Raw genomic sequence first — 19,612 nt, 5'->3', positions numbered from 1 at the left:
TTTCTCATGTTGCCTGAATATTGAATAATTCATGGTGATACTTATCAAAACAGGTATGATTTCATCCCTTAATTCACCTTAAGGTGTAGCTGTATACTGAAAATCATTACTCTTAGAGAAGGTAATTCTCGATCCTGCCACAAACAAATATAAAAACTTTATATGTGTCACATTCAATAGCGTTTGAATTAAAGGAGGCTTTTATAGGAAACCAATTAATTATGTATAAGAAGAAAATTTTATTTTCACAAAGGTTAATTCAGAATTTTCTTTTAACGTCATAAAGATTATGTAATTTATTTTTTCCAATTGACTCCCATAATCTTAAAATCCAATTTAGAAGTAGGTCGTTGTGATTAAACTAAGGTTATCTATTTGTTTTTATGATCAGCACAGAATAACATATTTTTGAATTTTTAAATGATTTTATTTTACAATAAGTCTACGATTTTACTTGAGATTTTTACGTGAGATTTTACTTGAAGTTTACCATGAAATTATTTTTTAATTAATTTTAAAAAAAAGAAATTTTAAATTAATTAGGTTTTTAATAATATCTATATTTAACTGTTGAAAAAGAATTTGTAAAAATAATAGTTTTTGGGCTTTGTGTTTTATTATAAAATTATATTCTCATTATTTACTATTTTCTTAGTATTTTAAGCTATAAATTCTTTATTTTATAGAGTACAATTTTCCAATATCGTTAAAAAACCGCATAATTTATGTAAGTCATGTTTTACTTAGTCTATAGCATTATTTTTACAGCATGAAAATTAAAAAAAGAAATTCGTAATATTTTCTTAACGACATATATTTAGTACTGAATACGTCAAACATTTAATATTAATATTCAGTAAATGTTCCTGGGAATATATTTAATGATAAATGCGTTGTAAAATGTAGACGACAAAAACATATAAAATAAACATTGTACGATTACGTCAAACATATATGATTTATATTCAATAAACGTAGAATGTACATAGAAAATAAATAAATACAAAATTAATAAATAATATCAAAGGAATATTGATTACTGCAGTCAGCTAAAAGTCCGTTTTTCTACAAGCAAATAATAATTTTTGTATGATTATTTAACTAGTATGATATTTTAGTTTTGAATTTGGTTAATTATCAGCTGATGTAATTCCACTTACAGGAATTTCACTCAGTTCATGTTTTTTATCTGTATTGATAAAAGTGGTATATCGACACTATCAAATAAGAACGGGCGTTTACTCTTCAATATTTATGGATTAATATCGATTATCGAGCTGTCCATTGAAAATTTCACGAGGGTTTCCCTAATTCTCTACTATCAATCTCATAATGTGTGCGTAAGCTATATAATTTTTAATTATCTCTGATAATTAACTGATTTTCGAAGTACAGATTTCTAAGGTTCGAGTCCTCATAAAGGCAGTTGCTTTTATATCGATTTGAATGGAAGACTATGGATATTTTCTTTGGTGGTTGGGTTTCAATTAATCACCTGAAATTGTTCCAGAATACACGTTTACACTTATACTACATTTATATTTACATTGTACTACATCTGCAGCTGCGTCAGGCTTAGTACTCCGGTAGCAATAAACCCCCCATGGTCATATGAGATGAGAATGATATGTATGTCATGTAAACGAGGCGTATGTAGTCTTGCACAGACTCGGCCGACCATTTCTGAGACGTTTGATTAATTAAACCCCAACCACCAAAATACACTGGTATTCACTGCCTAGTATTAAAATCCGTATAAAAGCAACTAATTTTTACCAGGACTTGAACCTCAGATCCTTTGATTTCGAATATCAGCTGTAAAATAATTGATTTGCGACAACTAGTTTACTATTAGACCAGCCCGTCTGGTGGGCTATTATTATTATTATTTATCTGATATCACTTTTTTAAATTATTAAATAATAGAAATTGTTCAGATATCCGATCTTATCTCTTTGCAAAGGCGTTCCACTCTAAATTACTTCAGACAAGAATCATTATTCAGGCGGTAAAACTAAATAAAATCATAAACTCTAAAAATTATTAGAGTTTTGGCGAGTAGATCACGTTAAAAGATATTACAAATAATCCTAAACGTAAGTTAAAAGTTTTCAAAAAAGAACCTCTGCAGCACTGATTGGATAATTTAGTGCAAATGTACGTTTATACTAGATAATTAATAATTGAATAAAAACGTTTCATTCGACCCTGCGTGGCTGAGAAGCTAGCGTCTCGGAATTTCGTGCGGAGGCCCTGAGTTCGAATCCCGGTCAGTCATGTCATCCTTTCATACGCTACCAATTTCCTCCGGGCTAATGACCATAGCTGTCAATACGCGCTCATACATAAAAAAGAAATTTGAACGTCTGAATTATGTTTTCATAATAGTACTGCTTGGGTAGTTAGATCACTCCAGCGTTCAAGTCCTAGTAAAGGCAGTTTCTTTTGTGCGAATTTGAATACTAGATCGTTGATCCTGTATTCTTTAGTGGTTGGGTTTCAATTAACCACACAACTCAGGAATGATCAAACTGAGACTGTAGAAGAAGACTACACTTCATTTAAACTCATGTATATAATCCTAATTCATACTCCGAAGTAATACCTGAACGGTAATTCCCGGAGGCTTAACAGGAAAAAGAAAGAAAGGTAGTTGCATCGAAAAAAGAAAAAATGGACAATTATTTACGATGAAAAGAAGAATGATGACACTTTTTGCTGGAACAAAATAATTTCAAGTGATTAAAGAAAAATGAAAAAACTGATTTCTAAAGGGTAAATTAAATAAAAAAAAAAAAAAATGTTCAGTATATAATAATTACTCTTTACCATTTTACTATTTTAATTTGTCAGCATACCATTTTTTTATGAAAAGTTCAGAATGGGAGTTTTAAACATTAGTTACAAGGCTATGAGGGATTGCACCCATCATTAAAAACAGAAGTTTTATAACTTCTTCTATTTCAAAACTAATTGATTTGAGACCTGTTTAATTCGTTTTTCTTTAAAGAGCCATCATCAAACTGCAAATTATTTTCAACCCTTACCCCAGAGATAGTTGATGAAAATTTTTTTTTAATAACTTTTTTTTAAAACAGCACCAAATGATTTGTTTGTGATTTTTAAATACGATGTAAGAAGTACATTTAAAAGTAAATTTAAATTTATCTTATTTAACAAATAATTACAGAAAATTAAAAAAAAAATTATTCTGATAAAAATAAACATGAAACATTGGAAGATCATATATGACTAATAATTTTCTTTTCGACATTATCACTGGTAAAGAAATATATAAAACAAAAGTTCCACAGAATGTCAAGAAATACAAAAAAAAACAGTCGAGGGTTTTTGCCAGAAAACACATTCGTGCGTTATAATTTTTTTTATTTTTTAGTAGTCGTTTATTTAAAATTTCATTCAAATCCTTTCAAAAAATTAAGTGTGAACAAAGAAATCAAAAAATTATCACATTAATATTTTAGTGTTTTTCTTCTCTCTGTTTCTGTTTAGCCTCCGGAACCACCGTAAAGTATTTCTTTAGAGGATGAATGAGGATGATATGTATGAATATAAATGAAGTGTAGTCTTGTACAGACTCAGGTCAACCGAATTTTAGAATTTTGAAATGTGAACATCACAAAAACTACAAAGGCGAAGGGTACGGATATCTAAATATAGCGTTGGAAAAGAATGTTGAAAATTTTTTGTTTGATAAAATTTGATATAATAAGATTGTAAGTGAAAGTAAAAAAAAAAACGAAGAAATTTGTGATAAATACTACGTAATAAAATTAATAATAATTTGACGGTAACATAAAAATAAATAATAATTAAAGGAAGGACCTTTTAAATATTAAAATTATTTTAATATATATATATATATATATATATATATATATATATATTTGTTAGGCAGAGATTTTAAAACCATATTATTGACTGAAAAACGAATAAAAGCTGTAATTTAGTTCTATTTAGTAATAGGGTAACGTTTTAGAAAGAAAAGGAAAAATAAGAAAAAAGACAATAATAGTTTAAAAGAGAATAAAAAAAATATTGAATTGAGCAAATAGAAAACAAACAATACAAATTTATTCAGCTGAAAATGAGTTAAAAAGGAGAATAATTAAAGCAAGAAGGGAAATTTTAGATACGTCGAATGATAACAATTGATAGAAAGTCATGTATAATAATAAATAAACAGAATATATACAAATTGAATTGGGGGTTTAAAGCTAGTTATTATTTCTTAATATCTCTAACTTGCAGTATTGATCACAAACAAACTGAAAAAGTAACTCTTATAGGTTTTCTCAATAAGTGTTCAATGTATGCATCTTTCATCACGCAGCAAAATATCTATCCGGCAGATTATTCCGGCAGTATTCATCCCATACTTAAACCAGTATTTCTAAAGCAATTGAAGAAACAGCTACTTAAATCCTTTGTCGGTAGTAATCAGGTTAATCGGGTACACAAGATATTTATAAATCACCTAAAGGAAAAAATCCCATGGGGATAAGAAATCGGCGACTTTAGAGGCCACCGCAAACAAACTCTACCAATCTATTAGTGGGGGTAAACGTCATTCTACAGATCCCGTATACATTTATGAAAATTATGGAGGGGGAGCGTTTTGTTTCCAAATAAAATTCTCAGATCCACCAAGCAATTGAGGAAGAAGTCGTGTATAAACATTGCCATGGAAACAACCCTAGTTATTCCCGCTTCTTCAAAAAATAACGGCCAGTAAACTTGCCCTCGGTATATTGCACAGAAAACATTTAATTTTGGGTACATCATTCGTATTCTAAGAATTCCTCCTCTAGATGCGGACACTATATTTGATAATTTTTTCATTATGCTGAAGTGTTAAAGAGATGATTAAACAAAATAAGATCAAAAAAGTTTTATAACCTGCAATGTAACTTAACACAATTTTGTAAAGAGAGACGTAATTTATTTTACAAAGTATTTAATCATTCAAGTACAATTAAATTCGTTATAATAAAATATGTGAAAGATAATACCTCCGTAGAAAAGACAAATATTACAATTGAGGATTTAAGATGCGGTAATTATGTTGACGTTAGCAGATTAGCAGAGCACAGAAAGGAATTTAAAAAAAAAAAATAAACGAATCAAACAAACGATGATAACAATAATAAATAAACAAAAGTTAGAGTAGTTATGATATTTTATAGATTAAGTTATACTTTATAAAATGTCAACAATGTGGCAGAAATTGCCATACTTTTCTTTTTTTTTATATTCATGTTATTTTATAACTGTGTAAATGTATATCAATTAAAGTATCTATTACAAGTAAATTAAAAGATTTAGTAGTATTGTAAGTTTTTACTTTGAAGTTATTTATACAATTTTAATAAATTTAAATAATAAATAAGGCTATCTTAATTTTTAATTACTTTGATATTAGGTATGAAAGTAATCTTTATTAAATTCAGTGATAGACAAAAAAAAATTTTTAATGTTTCTCTAAATGTGATACCATTTCTTGAATTGCTTTTTTGCGTACATTACAGAACTGTAAATATAATTTTTCTATCACCCTTAGTTTTAAATAAATTACGCTTCAAAAAAAGTAAGGGAAAATATTCTCAAAATCTGTAAAATTTATAATTTTGCATGGCCATACGTGTAGTAGAATGATTTCGTTGATGCTTTTCTTTTATAAATAGCCTCAGGAACATCCCGAATTAATGTCCAATAGTAATCGCCTAGCACGTAAGTATTCCATTTCCCTTTATATCGGCTTTCCATCACCGAAATGTCTTGGTGGAAACGTTCACTGTGTTCGTCACTTACGTCTCTGAGATTTTCCGGGAAAAAATCCAGACGTGAGTCGAGGAAATGTATTTTCAAAGACATATTACTTCCCATAGCTCTGTATGAAGTAAGAAGTTTATTAACAATATCGTGGTAATTGTCGGATTTTTGTTTGCTGAGAAAAGTTTTGCAAACATCTTTAAATTAAAACCAAGCTGCACTTTCTATATTATTTAACACTGAATAAAACACATCATCCTTGACCAACTCTCTTATTTGAGGACCAACAAATATTCCTTCATTAATTTTTCCTTCACTTACATTCGGAAATTTCTGTCTCATGTACAAAAATCCGAAACTATCCTTCTTCGTTGTTTTTAGAAAATTTTTTATTAGTCGTAGCTTGATATGGTGAGGAGATAAAAATATTTTTTTTGGGTTCAACTAAGGGCTCACGAATAATATTCTTCCCATTTGGAGTTAAGTTGTCTCGTTTCTTACACTCTTTGGTAACATAATGTTTATCCCTAACTCGGCTGTCCCATATGCAAAGAAAACACATGTACTTAGTATAGCCTAACTGCATGCCCAACAAAATAGCTATAACATTCAAATTACCACATATGTTCCACCTGTGTTTTTTTATAATTTATTTTTTCAAGAACGTTTTTCGTCTCATTGTATGTCTCTTTTTAATTAATACCATAAGTTATTGGTATAGAAGGATATTTGTTACCGTTGTGTAGTAGAACCACTTTTAAACTATACTTGGAGGAATCTATGAAAAGGTGTCAGTCTTCAGGTTTATGAAGTCTTCAGGTTTAAGCCTAACATAAGCTCATCAGTATTTGTGCAATAAACCAATTTATTTTCATCAATAAATTACTGACAATGTTCTTTTAGTCGGCCTTGAAAGCCCGAAATTTTTGTATTTTTTTAAAATAAATTCTAACCTTGCAGTCTTGATCCTAACAGTTCAGTTTCATTTTTTGATAAATTTAAAACCCTAACCGTCATTTAATTCGCCTTGTGATGTAAGATGTGGCTTATTGGAAGATAATTCAATATCAAAATTATTGTTTTCTTCTTCAGTACTGCTTGATTCTTCATCGCTGCTTTCGAAACATAGATTCATACATGGCTAAGGAACTGGAATAATTTTCGACCTGATTGCAGATTGCAATGAAGGATGTTTTACAATATGTTTAGATTTTTTAGAAATTCTAGACCCATTTGTTTAACAAAAGTAACAATCGGTTACATGATCCTTTGGTTCACGCCAAACCATAGGTACTTATGTCATAATATGTGACTATGATATGATTTAATTCTTTGTTTAGTATTGTTTAATTATAGCTTAAAAAAAGTAACAAAGTTAAACAATAAAAAATGAGCTAACAAAATACAATATAGTTGCTTAAAATGCTAACTATACATTGAAAAAAAAATCCTTTAATTAAATTTAAAACTCTTTCAAAAATGGTGAGTGACGAAAAAAATCTGAGTTCATATTCGCATCAAAAAACAAATTAAAATCATGTATCGCATGTTAGAAATCAAAAATGTTGTTTATCAGTGTTATTTTTGCACATTTGATAACTGTTTAAATAAAACAAGTATAAATAATTATCTTGAATGATCAAAATAGATTTATCACATTTCAAAACTTCTGTATAACTCGTTAATTAGATATATATTTAATAGTATATTTCCCTTCTACCTGTCCTTCCAATATTAAAGCGAGAAATATTAAAGAAGGGAAAAATTGTGTAGGCAGGCCACGTTTGGAATATGTAAAACAAATTGTTAGGGATGTAGGATGTAGAGGGTATTCTGAAATGAAACGACTAGCACTAGATAGGGAATCTTGGAGAGCTGCATCAAACCAGTCAAATGACTGAAGAAAAAAAAAAGCATATTTTATATATTTATACTGTTTTATGCCTTTAATATCATTAGATTCCTTTGCCACTTAAAAGCATAATTTTTTTATTTTTGCGCAAACTAAACTAATTTTATACCTTTTTTAACCTGTTTAACCCTTTGTAAGTTAATTCTGCTAACTAAATAGAAACATTGTTGAAATTATTGTACTCTGCATTATATTACAGAGTTATTATGCTATCTAACTATAACGTAAAATTTGATATAAAAAACACTTGAACCAGAAGGCTTAATGTAACCACAGAACAGAAAAAGAATTCCCGAGTCAGAATTCAGGCAGTCCCAAAACTTGGGTTACATTGTAACCCTAATATTTAGATGGTATGCTTTTCAGATCTAAACAATCACAATATGGAATACTTATTAGTCTATGAATGTTTTCAAACCTTCCTTAGTCTTTTAAACGGAAAAGAAATCTAACATTAATAAAAATATATTGAGTTTTAAAGAAGATTTCAAATAAAGATACACAATTTGAATCACTGAGAAAATGATTGACTACTTTAAATATTTAAACAGAAACAAAATGTGGAATTAAAGCAATAATAAAAATAACAAGGTAAGTAAGACTTTCACTAACAAAACTAATAATAAAAAGAAGGGATTACAAAGAGATTTACATACATAATAATAAAACATTAGTGTTTTTTTACTCAAAACCCTATCTGTAATTAACTTAAGTATCTTCTAAAGTAAAACAAACTAAAACCTATCATAAAGATAATTACAATAAAAAATAGTTATTACATTCTCTACTTAAAATTTTAGCAAAAAAAAAAAAATAATAATAATAAAGTAAAAAGACTCACGGAATATCTGATTTGAAAGTATTTGTAATATTTTTGAAAGGTTTTATTAAAAACATATCCTCATTCAGAGTGGAAGCTATGCATAATATAAACATTGTATCTCAAGGAAGCGCAGTAGGTTGATTTCTTGCTTTACCTGTCTTAGTATTTCCTATGATTAAGTCGCTCATTATCATGAGAATGAAAATTCTAATTTTTGTCTGTATCTGTGTTTCTCTGATTCTCATATCAAATCCTCTACAAACGTTTCTGACTGTGGAACCTAATATAAACATACAATAATAAAAAACAATTTTTTAATGAACAATACGAGTAGTTTTTGTAGTTTCTAAAATGATTACACCCATCGCATTTTCGGCTAAAATTTATTGTATGTTTATTACTTTTTAAAAAATTTTTAAGTGCTTGAACTGTATTATGACAATAATAATATAAATTATCTATTTCTTATGATTTCAATAAATTTATTATCTTAAAAAATTAAATTTTCAAATATTTATAGAATGTTTTAAACATTTTTTGAATAAATTTTTGAAACTATAAAAGTGTGATAAAATTAAATTAAAATTGATTTCATAAATTTACAAAAAATTACATGACCCACTTCATAAATCTAGACGCATTCTTTTAAACGAAATAAATCACTCCAATAAAAACACACGGTACGTCGGTTTGTTGCGTGTGCTCACATTTTTATTTTGAATCAAGCTTTACCATCTAGCAGAAAAAAATTGAACTATCAACTGCACAGGAAAAAGTATTGTGTACTATAAACAGTACGTTGTTTATATTAAAATTTTTGTACTTATTATTTTTTTAATAATTTCTTTAAAAAAACTATTGTAGACATAAGTTTTATAAAATTTTACAAAAATAAATAAATGTAAAAGCACCATGCTTCTTGATTCGAACCATATATAAGTAAATTTATTAATCCTTTTAATTTCTTATATTTAAATCACCATGGCAACAGCAATACAATTAAGTAGAATTACTAATTGTTTATTTTTTTTAATGAATATCTGTAAAATACTTAATATCCTCATAAATACGAGGATACAAACCTGGCGAGTGTGGCTAGCTAGATGGTCGGGCCAGCGAAACCTTCTAATTGTTTTTATTTTATGACTAGCAATGACAGAGCCATTCTGAAAATAAAAACAATTATAATTTGATGAATATAAGGGAAATTACGTACATATATATATGGGACATTCCCTTTTCAGCTTAGAAAAAATCAAAGAAGACCACCTTCGCATATTTTTATTTCATTTAAAAGAACAAATATTTTTTTATTATATCTGAATTTTTTTCTTTTGTATATTTAAATCTATTCGTTGCCAAAATCTCAGAAGATATTTTTAAAAAATGATAAATAATATACGAGTGTTTTCATATAGAGAAAGATTTCAAGTTGCATGGCGATTTCTCGAGAGATAATTCAATAACCAAATATAGGAAAAAAGGTTTCATACAAGCATATCATTTTTCCGACCCAGTTTGTGTGTTTTGTTTCCAATTAAAATTGATCTCATAGTTTTGTTTAATTTTAATAGACGTTATTTACATCAATTATTTAAGAATTAAATTCTCTACTGAATAAACTTGAAATTTTTATTTGATTATTGGTAAATTAACAAAATTATTTTATTCCAAATCTAAAACAGTGTATTTTTTGACAAAACGTCGTTAAGAAAATCGAGGTAAATACCAAAATATTTTTGTATTTTACTTCGATTTTCTTAAAATCTAAGCGAGATAGAGATCTGGGACCACTTTTATTGAATATCTTAGATCAAGACGCATAAAAACCATCAAAGCTACCCATCGATTTGTGCCACAATAATTTTAGTACGGTTTAATTTAACAGAGGTAGCAGAGCGCAGGGCTAAAACGTTCGCGAGCCGAAACTCGCTAACGAGCCGTTTTCTGACCTGTGTTTAAATGAACCTTTTTCTTAATTTTGGCTGTAGAATCACCTCCCGAGAAATTACCTTGCAATTTGGAATCACTCTGTATACTTGTGTATTAGTGGGTTTTGATTATATGAGAGTTTAAATAGAATATCAATCAATAGAGCAAATAATTTCTATTCTCAACAAGATTTAATTTATGCATTTCATTCTTTTAGTTAATTACACTTATGACTTTTAATTAGAATAAATTTAATTTTTGTTGTTAAATAGATATGTACCTTTATTCTTATATTCTACCATTTATTTTAGCTATATAAAATAATTATTTTAAGTAAATCGTATAAATAATCAGTATTAATTATAATTGACTGTTTTAAAACCTTTTAAAATGACATAATCCTGTAACAGTTGATTTATCCTTCATCCTCCCAACAGCTTAGTAAGAATAAAGGAATGAGGAATGAGGATTAATACATTAGTACCTTAAAAATAAAGATAATAAAATTATAGAATTACAAGTTTACAAGTAATTACTGATATATATATATATATATATATATATATATATATATATATATATATATATGTTACAGGTTATATGAGTAATTACTGGTATTAAGTTAAACAGAATTCAAGTTTAAGCATTATCTGGCTCTGTAACTGACGATATTATGATATATTGCCAATCTTCTAGGCAGCGTCGCGGCCTATCGGAGGTCCTGGGGTCGAATCCCGATCAGGCATGGCATTTTTCGTAGGCTTCAAATTTCTATTTTCACATTCTCACATACAAGCTTCTTTAAAAGCTTTGGTGGCAAATGAATTCATCAGTCAAAATTACTACGGAATTATTATAATATTACGGAATTATAAATAAACTAGAATTTATTAAAATTTATTATACATTACTGTGACGATGCCTAGAAACTGATACAACTGAAACAATTTAGTAATTTACAATTGCAAAATCTAATGTGGATACCACATGACTTCCTTGTACGCCTATTAAATTACATATACATATTTTTTTAAGTACATAAAATTATATTTCACTAATAACTTCTGAATTTTATATATTTTTTTTATTATTATTATTTAATTTTTATTTATCTTCAAAATGGTTTTAAAATCACAGGTTAATAATTATAAATAAATCAATATTTAAAAAAAAAAGGAAGTAGAAATCGAACCGACGTGCTTTTCCCTTCTAAGAAGAAAATATTTCATTAATTAAAATTTTATTTGCTTATAACTCTGGAACCAAAGAAAATAAGTACCACTTATGCTACATTTTTGAAAAGCTCTCAATGATGGCTTATTAATGCTAAAAAAAAGTCTAATATCCATATTTTATCAATTTTTGCTTTTGTGACATTTTTGGTCAATTCGATTGCAATCAAAAGGAGAGGTACACAACGAAAACTCAACAGTCCTAAATCTAAAATTATAACATCCTTCAGCTAATCATTTTTGAGTTATGCAAGATACATTCGTACGTACAGACGTCATGACGAAAATAGTTAAAATGGATTCAGGGCTGGCAAAATGGATATTTCCGTTGAAATCTGAAAAGCGTAATTTTTCGCTATCACAATACTTCCTTTACTTCGTACACAGAAGTAAAACGGTATATTTTATAATTCTAACTCAACATCTACAATAGACGACAGTCCTAACATTCTCAACAAAGACCTAGCAAGGGTTTCATTATACCAGGGAAAAAGATTTCATAAAACCGGTGTAAATATGTAAACTAGCGATAGGTAATTATTTTCAAGGTACTGTTAGAATAAATAAATTACATTTGTTTTATACTGCACACCAGAAAATTATTCAAAACAATGACGCGTACTTCTCATTGGTAAAAATATTTTAAAATATCTTAAGCCCTTTTTCTTTTTCCTGTTTTAGCCTCCGGTAACTACCGTTCAAATAATACTTCAGAAGAAGGATATGTATGAGTGTAAATGAAGGGTAGTCCTTGTACAGTCTCAGTTCGACCATTCCGGAGATATATTATATGGTCCACATATCCGGAGATATGTGGTTAATTAAAACCCAACCACCAAAAGAACACCGGTATCCACGATCTAGTATTCAAATCCGTGTAAAAATAACTGATTTTACTAGGACTTGAACGCTGGAACTCTCGACTTCCAAATCAGCTAATTTAGGAAGACGCGTTCACCACTAGACCAATCAGGTGGGTTTAAATATCTTAGCTCGAACTAACCTAGAAAATATTTCCATAAAAATTAATTCATCATTATTATCACCAGTGTATCTCAGCACAAGTTATTTGATTTGTGAGGGGGTTACTACAGCGATATAGTCACACTGGTTTGCATCTGCTTTATAATCTTCTATTAAACAGTACTGTTAAAACTTTTCACTAATGTTAATCTCTCAGGTTCTAGAAAAACAATCACCAACATGTTAAATTTCTGTTCGGTTTTTGCTATATCCTGTAATTTAACAGATGGAAATATTAGTTTATTTGTCGTTAAAAAACATTCTAAAAATAAATAATCAATATTATTCAGATATATATATATATATATATCGGCTTATGTAATAGATAGTGTGTTTGTGTGTGTGTGCGCGCGCGTATGTGTAGGCGGGGTTGCCTGTGCAAGCACGCGATATTCAATAATCTATTCCATCCGCTAAGTTATAATTGTCTGTTTACATAAGGATAAAAATTACTTAGGGTAATTTAATCACAAATACAATGCAGACAATAATACATTAATCTATTTTGTTTTTTTTATTTCAAAAAGTTTTAAATTTTATTTTTCACAATTTACTAAATAAATTATAAATTCTATTTTTTCAGATATCATTTTTCACAACATCGTACGTGGTACCTCTAGCGTTGATTTGCGGACTATACCTATGTATGCTGATGAGATTATGGCGAGGTGTTGCGCCCGGTGGTCATTGTTCAGCAGAAAGTCGTCGAGGTAAAAAAAGAGTAACAAGAATGGTTGTCGTTGTAGTGGCAATATTCGCAATCTGCTGGTGTCCTATACAGGTAAGTAGTAACGTCACTTATTAATTTTTGCACTAATATTATAAGCTAGGGAAGTTAGATTATATAAAGGAAATTTAAAAAACAGAAGCTTAAGAAACAGTAGTTTTTTTTTTAAAGCATTACGAGTTACAGCTTTTAACAGTTCATTAATGTGGTATTATAACAAATCTTTTATGCTCGTACATTGTAAAACACTAGCCAAAAATGCTATTGAACCTAATATACTTAGAACATAACAAATTTTGTAGTTAAAACGTATTAAAAGCAAATATAAATAGTAATTAAACCTAATAGATTTGGTTAATATTTTTTCCTCAGTTATAATTCATTATTTTAAACATTGAGATAATTTAAATATTCATTTATTAGAGAAGATATTGATATACATAAAAATTTAACTTATTATTGATATTTATTATGGCTTAATAGCGGATGTACCTTCTCTCAAAAACTAAAATATTTGTACGTATAAAAATTTCTGTTCAAAATATTTACTTTCCCGTCTTGATAGCGCTATAGCAGATATATATCTCTAGAAAGAAAAGTATTGTAATCTGTCCTGTTTGGATATCCTTGGACCTTGACGTTTTGACACTAAAGGAACCCAAAAATCTCCAGAACTACTGGACCGATTTAGTATAAACTTGATCAGATTACTTCTGAATATGTGGCATTGATGATACCATTAAACTTTCAACTTAAAAATTCAAGGGGGTGTGCGTGTAGAGCAAGGTCACCCTCAGTGTCTCGAGATTTCACGTAAAATTAAGGTCATATGTTTCTTAAGAACATTTATTAAGAACTAAAAAATTACAATATTTGTAAAAAAAAATTTGCAAAATCGCACCTCCACCCCAAAAAATGTTGTTGTAGTTGTCTGTTATATTATGATGTCACAGGTAAAAGGTAGAATTAGTTAAATGAATATTTAAATGTAAAAAAGTAACTCGGTCTGGTTGGGTCTCAAACTCGATCGCCCGGTTGACTCGGTACCTGGTGCGTTAAGTCTTGCGGCTACACCAGTTTACCGACCGTTACAGTGAAATTTATTCTATGTAAGTTATGAAATTACTTTAGTTGAGTTAGTGCTAATCATCGCTGCTAGTACCGTCACATCCGCGAGAATTAAATACGGTTTACATGCGCGCTTTAGTTAGAATCATTGAATTAAATAAACGAAAAAATATTATATTTAAATAAAATGATAAATATTATAAATTAAATTGTGTGTGTGTGTGTGCGCGCGCCCGCGGGAGTGTATATATATATATATGTGTGTGTGTGTGTGGTAAACCGTGCATCAAAAACAACTGTGTTGTCTGCTTTTTTACAAATTGAATTAGATGTTTAGGATTTAAAATATTAAATATATAAAACTACAACAAGTCTGTTGTAAGTTTTGCTTATAATCTAAACGATAAATTAAAAAATAAGATGCCGATTTATTAACAGATGAGTATTTTTTAAGATTGTACAGATTAAGACTGTACTCGTTTAGTACTAACATAGTTTATATAAATAAATACAAAAAAAAAACAAAAAGATTATAACTAGGTTTTATTTTTTAATGCAATATTAACCAAGAAGGTACTAGTAAAGTATTTAAGATAATTAAAACGTAATTAATGATATAAAATAAAATAAAAGCACAGTATAATTTATCATAGTTCAATTGTACAGAAGTTGACTAAATTTTAAATCAGTTTAAGCTCACAATTTATTCAGAATTTTAAAATTGTTCTGTATTATTATTTTATTCCCGTATAATATTTGATGAATTTAAACTTCATAATATAAAAAAAACGAAGTTTACCCAAAAATGCTATATCAAAATGCATAGGACTATAATTTATCTATGTTTAGTTGACATTATCGAAAATTCATTTAAATCCAGTAATGAAGCTTACTTAACACCAATTTTATGAGTAAGGCTATAATTGTTTATTTTAATTAGACAGATATTTTCTATCTAAAATAATTTTTAATTCTCTCTAGATTCTGCATTATAGTAATAAAAATTTTCACCGTGGCTCTAATTAGTTATGGTTTTTAGCCTGGAACGGAATAACATCTTCCATGATTAATATTTGTGCAGTAATGTTCTAGTTTCTTAAACCTTGGCTAAAGATCTTAGTGTTGCTGTTTCTGCTGATTTAAAATGGTTATATCATATTTTTCAACTTATTAAAAAGCAAATGAACTTCTATACCTGGTCTCGAAGGTTTTTTAACCAGTCATGAAGAATTTATTTTATACACTTTTCACTAGTATTGTTCATTCCAAACTGTAATTTGCTGCTGCGGTCGGAAATTCTTGTTTTTTATAAAATATTGACTACCTGGAAAAAACTAAAACTTGGAAAAGACATGCAGCTAATACCACTTTGAAAACATGCTTTATGTGGATCACCTTCGTTCCCTGGATCTTCCTATATTGATCAAAATCATGATGAAGATCTCAATGAAACTTTCAAGAATTTAAATGGGTTAAACTTCAATGATGCTGTCAAAATTCCGTTTTGACAGTCGGAGACGTGATCACACGTTTGAGCTTACTAAGAAAAAATTTCATACAAAATCAACATTTCTTGTCTATAAGAATGGTTAATCTTTGGAACCAACTGCCTGACTACTTCGTTATTGCTTCATCCATTTGTGTTTCTAAGAGTCGATTGCATAAGATATTTTAGGTGATTTCTATTCCTGCCGATCGACTGTAGTGTGTCTCTAGTTTGGCTTTACTAACTTTTGAATTCTCATTGGTGTAAATGATTTAATTTTTTTTTTTCATTGATACTTTGTTTATAATAATATAAAAATAAATAAATAAATAATATAAATAAGATAAAAATGATTTATATTTTACGAGTATTTTGCTAATTTAAAAAATCAAATCACGAGTTATAAGTTTATTTAGGGAAAGACTTTCACAATCGCCGGCGTTGTTAATAAAAGACAAGAAAGTTAATTAAAACAATACTAATATGAAATGAAATAAATAGAAAAAAAAATCATTTAAATCTTTAAAATTCTATTTGAAAAACATATGGTGATTATAATAATAATTACCATAATTCTGTAACTGGGAAACAAACACGATAGATTCATTCTTCAAAGCGTTTTCAATACGTAGCATGTGAATTTTCAAATTTAAATATATCAAGTGTAATTGCTAAGCTCTCAACTATTTTAAAATTAATCATTCTACGTATACTGAATATGAATCAAAAACTTTCTTTATTAATAACATACATATATTTCATTTTTAAACTTAGACCTTCTTTTTTATAAATTGCAATCACAAAAGCTAATTAAAACAGAAATTACATTCTTTTACAATTTGTGTTTCCCAGGTTTAATTTTAAAATTAGAACGGATAATCTAGTATTTTCATAAATTGATCTGCTATAATTGTAGAACTAAAATCTTGTCATAGCTGGAATTTAATTAATTGGACGATTCACTTTGATATTGCATTATCATATAGCATCATTTACTAAAGCCTTTTATTGGCTTAACCTTTTCATTAGATAAAGGATATCTCACCATTCAATATGTTGGTAAAAATACCTTTTAATCAATTTTTTTTTCTCATTAAGGAAAAAAGTAGTTTCTATATAAAAGCAATGAAATTTCGTTGACGTTTCATAAAAAAACAGTTCTCAATGCATGCACAAAAATGCAGTACCATTATATATGACCAGCAAATAAATTTCAAAACCGCCGGAGATGAAAGGATATAAAAAACAATGGAATACACGTATACAAAAATTCATCTTAGTTATTACTTTTCACCAGCCTTAAAATTAAGGTTCGGTTTTTTAAACTTGTCCATATTGTTTCGTAACAGCTCTTTTTACAACAATATTAATTTTTTTTAATATCTACTAACTTGTAAATAGTAGAAAGTTCTTCAAACATTGTTTGTTCATATATTTTCTTTGCTTTTAAAATGTAGGTCGCTCTGAAGATATTTAAATATATCTCAATTTTCTAGGAGTTTTCGAGTTAACCGGATGTAGAAATTGGCAAATTACTACAATTAACTAAAAAGAGAACAGCAAGTTAAATTTATTTTTGTGTTTTTGTATATTTCTTTAATTTAAATAAAATTTTGCTTTATGTTAATTTTAAAGAAATTTTCATTTTTTTAAAAGTATTTAGATAAGGTTAAAGTACTTACATGAATTGGTTGTTATGAATGAAGTTCAAATTTTTTTTAAAAATACAACCTGTTAATCCAATTTAGTTTTATATCATTCAGTCAGAAAATTCAGTATATATAATCTTGGTTGATTGCATTTATTTTTACATATTTTGGATCACGTCATAAGAATGATATATATATATATATATATATATATAGTGAAAAAAGAATAGTCTATAAATCATATCTGTTATTATATATTATCATATTATTATTATATATTTATTATTAGGTTATACAGAGTGTATCAAGAAGTTCTACCAGAACTTCCATAAACTAAAATCCTCGTGGAAAGAATTGATATAAACATGTCCTAAAATGTTTCGTTTGCGAGTTACGGCTAGTGAAAAAATTTGCTCGATTTTAAGCTACCCCAATGAAATGAGCTCGTATTGTAATTTTTAGGACGTTAATTAAGGAGCAGAATTAGTATTTTCTTACGGGTTTTGATCTGTAAAATCATTAAAAAAATTCGAGAACCTTATCTGGTCTATAGTGTTTAAGAAATCTTGGCTGAAAACCAATAAGTTGGGATATAAAACTCCTTTATATGTTTGTCGTACAATAACTTTGTTAAATGGATTATAAACACCTAAAACATTCAACCAAAACTTGTGGAGGATTTAATTTTATACAAAATGATAAAATAATATTAATATTAAGATAAATATATTACATATAATAAAATATTTTGTAGGTTTACATATACTGTAGATATATATATATATATGTGTGTGTGTGTGTGTGTGAGAGAGAGAGAGAGAGAGTGAGTGAGAAAGAGTTCAGTATATAAACATAACGAAGTAAAAAGCAGATAATTTTCTAAATCCCTTATTTCGCGTCCGTATGAACAAACTCTAAACGAATAAAACTGCTAACCCCTCCCAACCATTTATTCTTACAAGCGAAGCAGTTCTGTGTCAGAAATTGATCGATGGTCCATGATAATACGTAACAAAATAAATCTAAAGTATCCCATTGTAAAAAATGAGTTTTTTATTCTTCAAAAAAGAATAGAAAGGAGTACCAAACATTGTTATTTCAAACGTCATGGCATATTACGATTATAAATGGAAAATGTTCGTTCGCTATAACCACGACAGAAATTTTTTTTGTTATGTTCTTTTTAGTAATGAAATAAAAGTACATTTGCCTCGTTACCTTCTATGTTATAAAATTTATACTTACGTTCGTTTTGTTTCTTAAATTATAATCTAACTTTAGAATAAAGTTTTAAATAAATTACTTTAATAAAACATAAAGTATAATCATTCAAGTTAAATATTTCTGCTTTTAAACTATTAAATTTCTTTTTTATTTATAACTTCTATCTATTAAAAAATTCAAAAAATAATGATTTCACAGTTTCGTATTAGACTTCGAATTTATATGGCAAGTTATCATATAGGAAAACCTTAAACTAATAAAAGCAAACTTGAACGTCATTTAGGTAAAAGGGCTCCAAAATTTAGTAATTTGGAAGGCTTTGTCATTTGCTAAGTGCAAATCACACTGTAATTTAACATTAGGGCATCTACGTAAGCACACTATATTCTCCTTCTTGTAATAAATTCATGTAATAGATGTTTCATGGGAAATTTATAATTTTGGCAAAATTAATTATTGATTTCTTCAGATTTTTCATGATGTTATATAATATACGGATAAACTGAAATTTTTTTAAGATATGATTGGAGTAATAAAAATCTTATTGTTTTTTACTGTATATATTAGAGGACGAAAACTTAAATTAGCAGCAGAATTAGGAGTAATAATTAATTAATGGTTTAAATTTTTTAAATAAATATTATTACAAATGTATAATTAATTAATACAATAATGTTTTATTTATATGTATTACATGTTCAAAAATTATAATAAAAATAATTCATATTATAAACAAAATAAAG

General features: G+C 27.8%; 1 protein-coding gene across 1 annotated transcript in view; it reads left to right on the top strand.

Moving 5' to 3' along the window:
* The window catches only part of LOC142330093 (allatostatin-A receptor-like), a 613,143-nt gene that overhangs the window by 327,007 nt on the left and 266,524 nt on the right, over positions 1-19,612 (top strand). Inside the window, exon 3 of the mRNA XM_075375153.1 lies at positions 13,299-13,496. Within this exon, the coding sequence (XP_075231268.1) occupies positions 13,299-13,496 (198 nt within the window). The remainder of the gene's footprint in view (positions 1-13,298; positions 13,497-19,612) is intronic.

Source organism: Lycorma delicatula, chromosome 9 (genome assembly GCF_047948215.1).
Source record: "Lycorma delicatula isolate Av1 chromosome 9, ASM4794821v1, whole genome shotgun sequence".
Classification (NCBI taxonomy): domain Eukaryota; kingdom Metazoa; phylum Arthropoda; class Insecta; order Hemiptera; family Fulgoridae; genus Lycorma; species Lycorma delicatula.
Note: the sequence above shows the minus strand (reverse complement) of the source record. Positions and strands in the feature narration are given on the sequence as shown.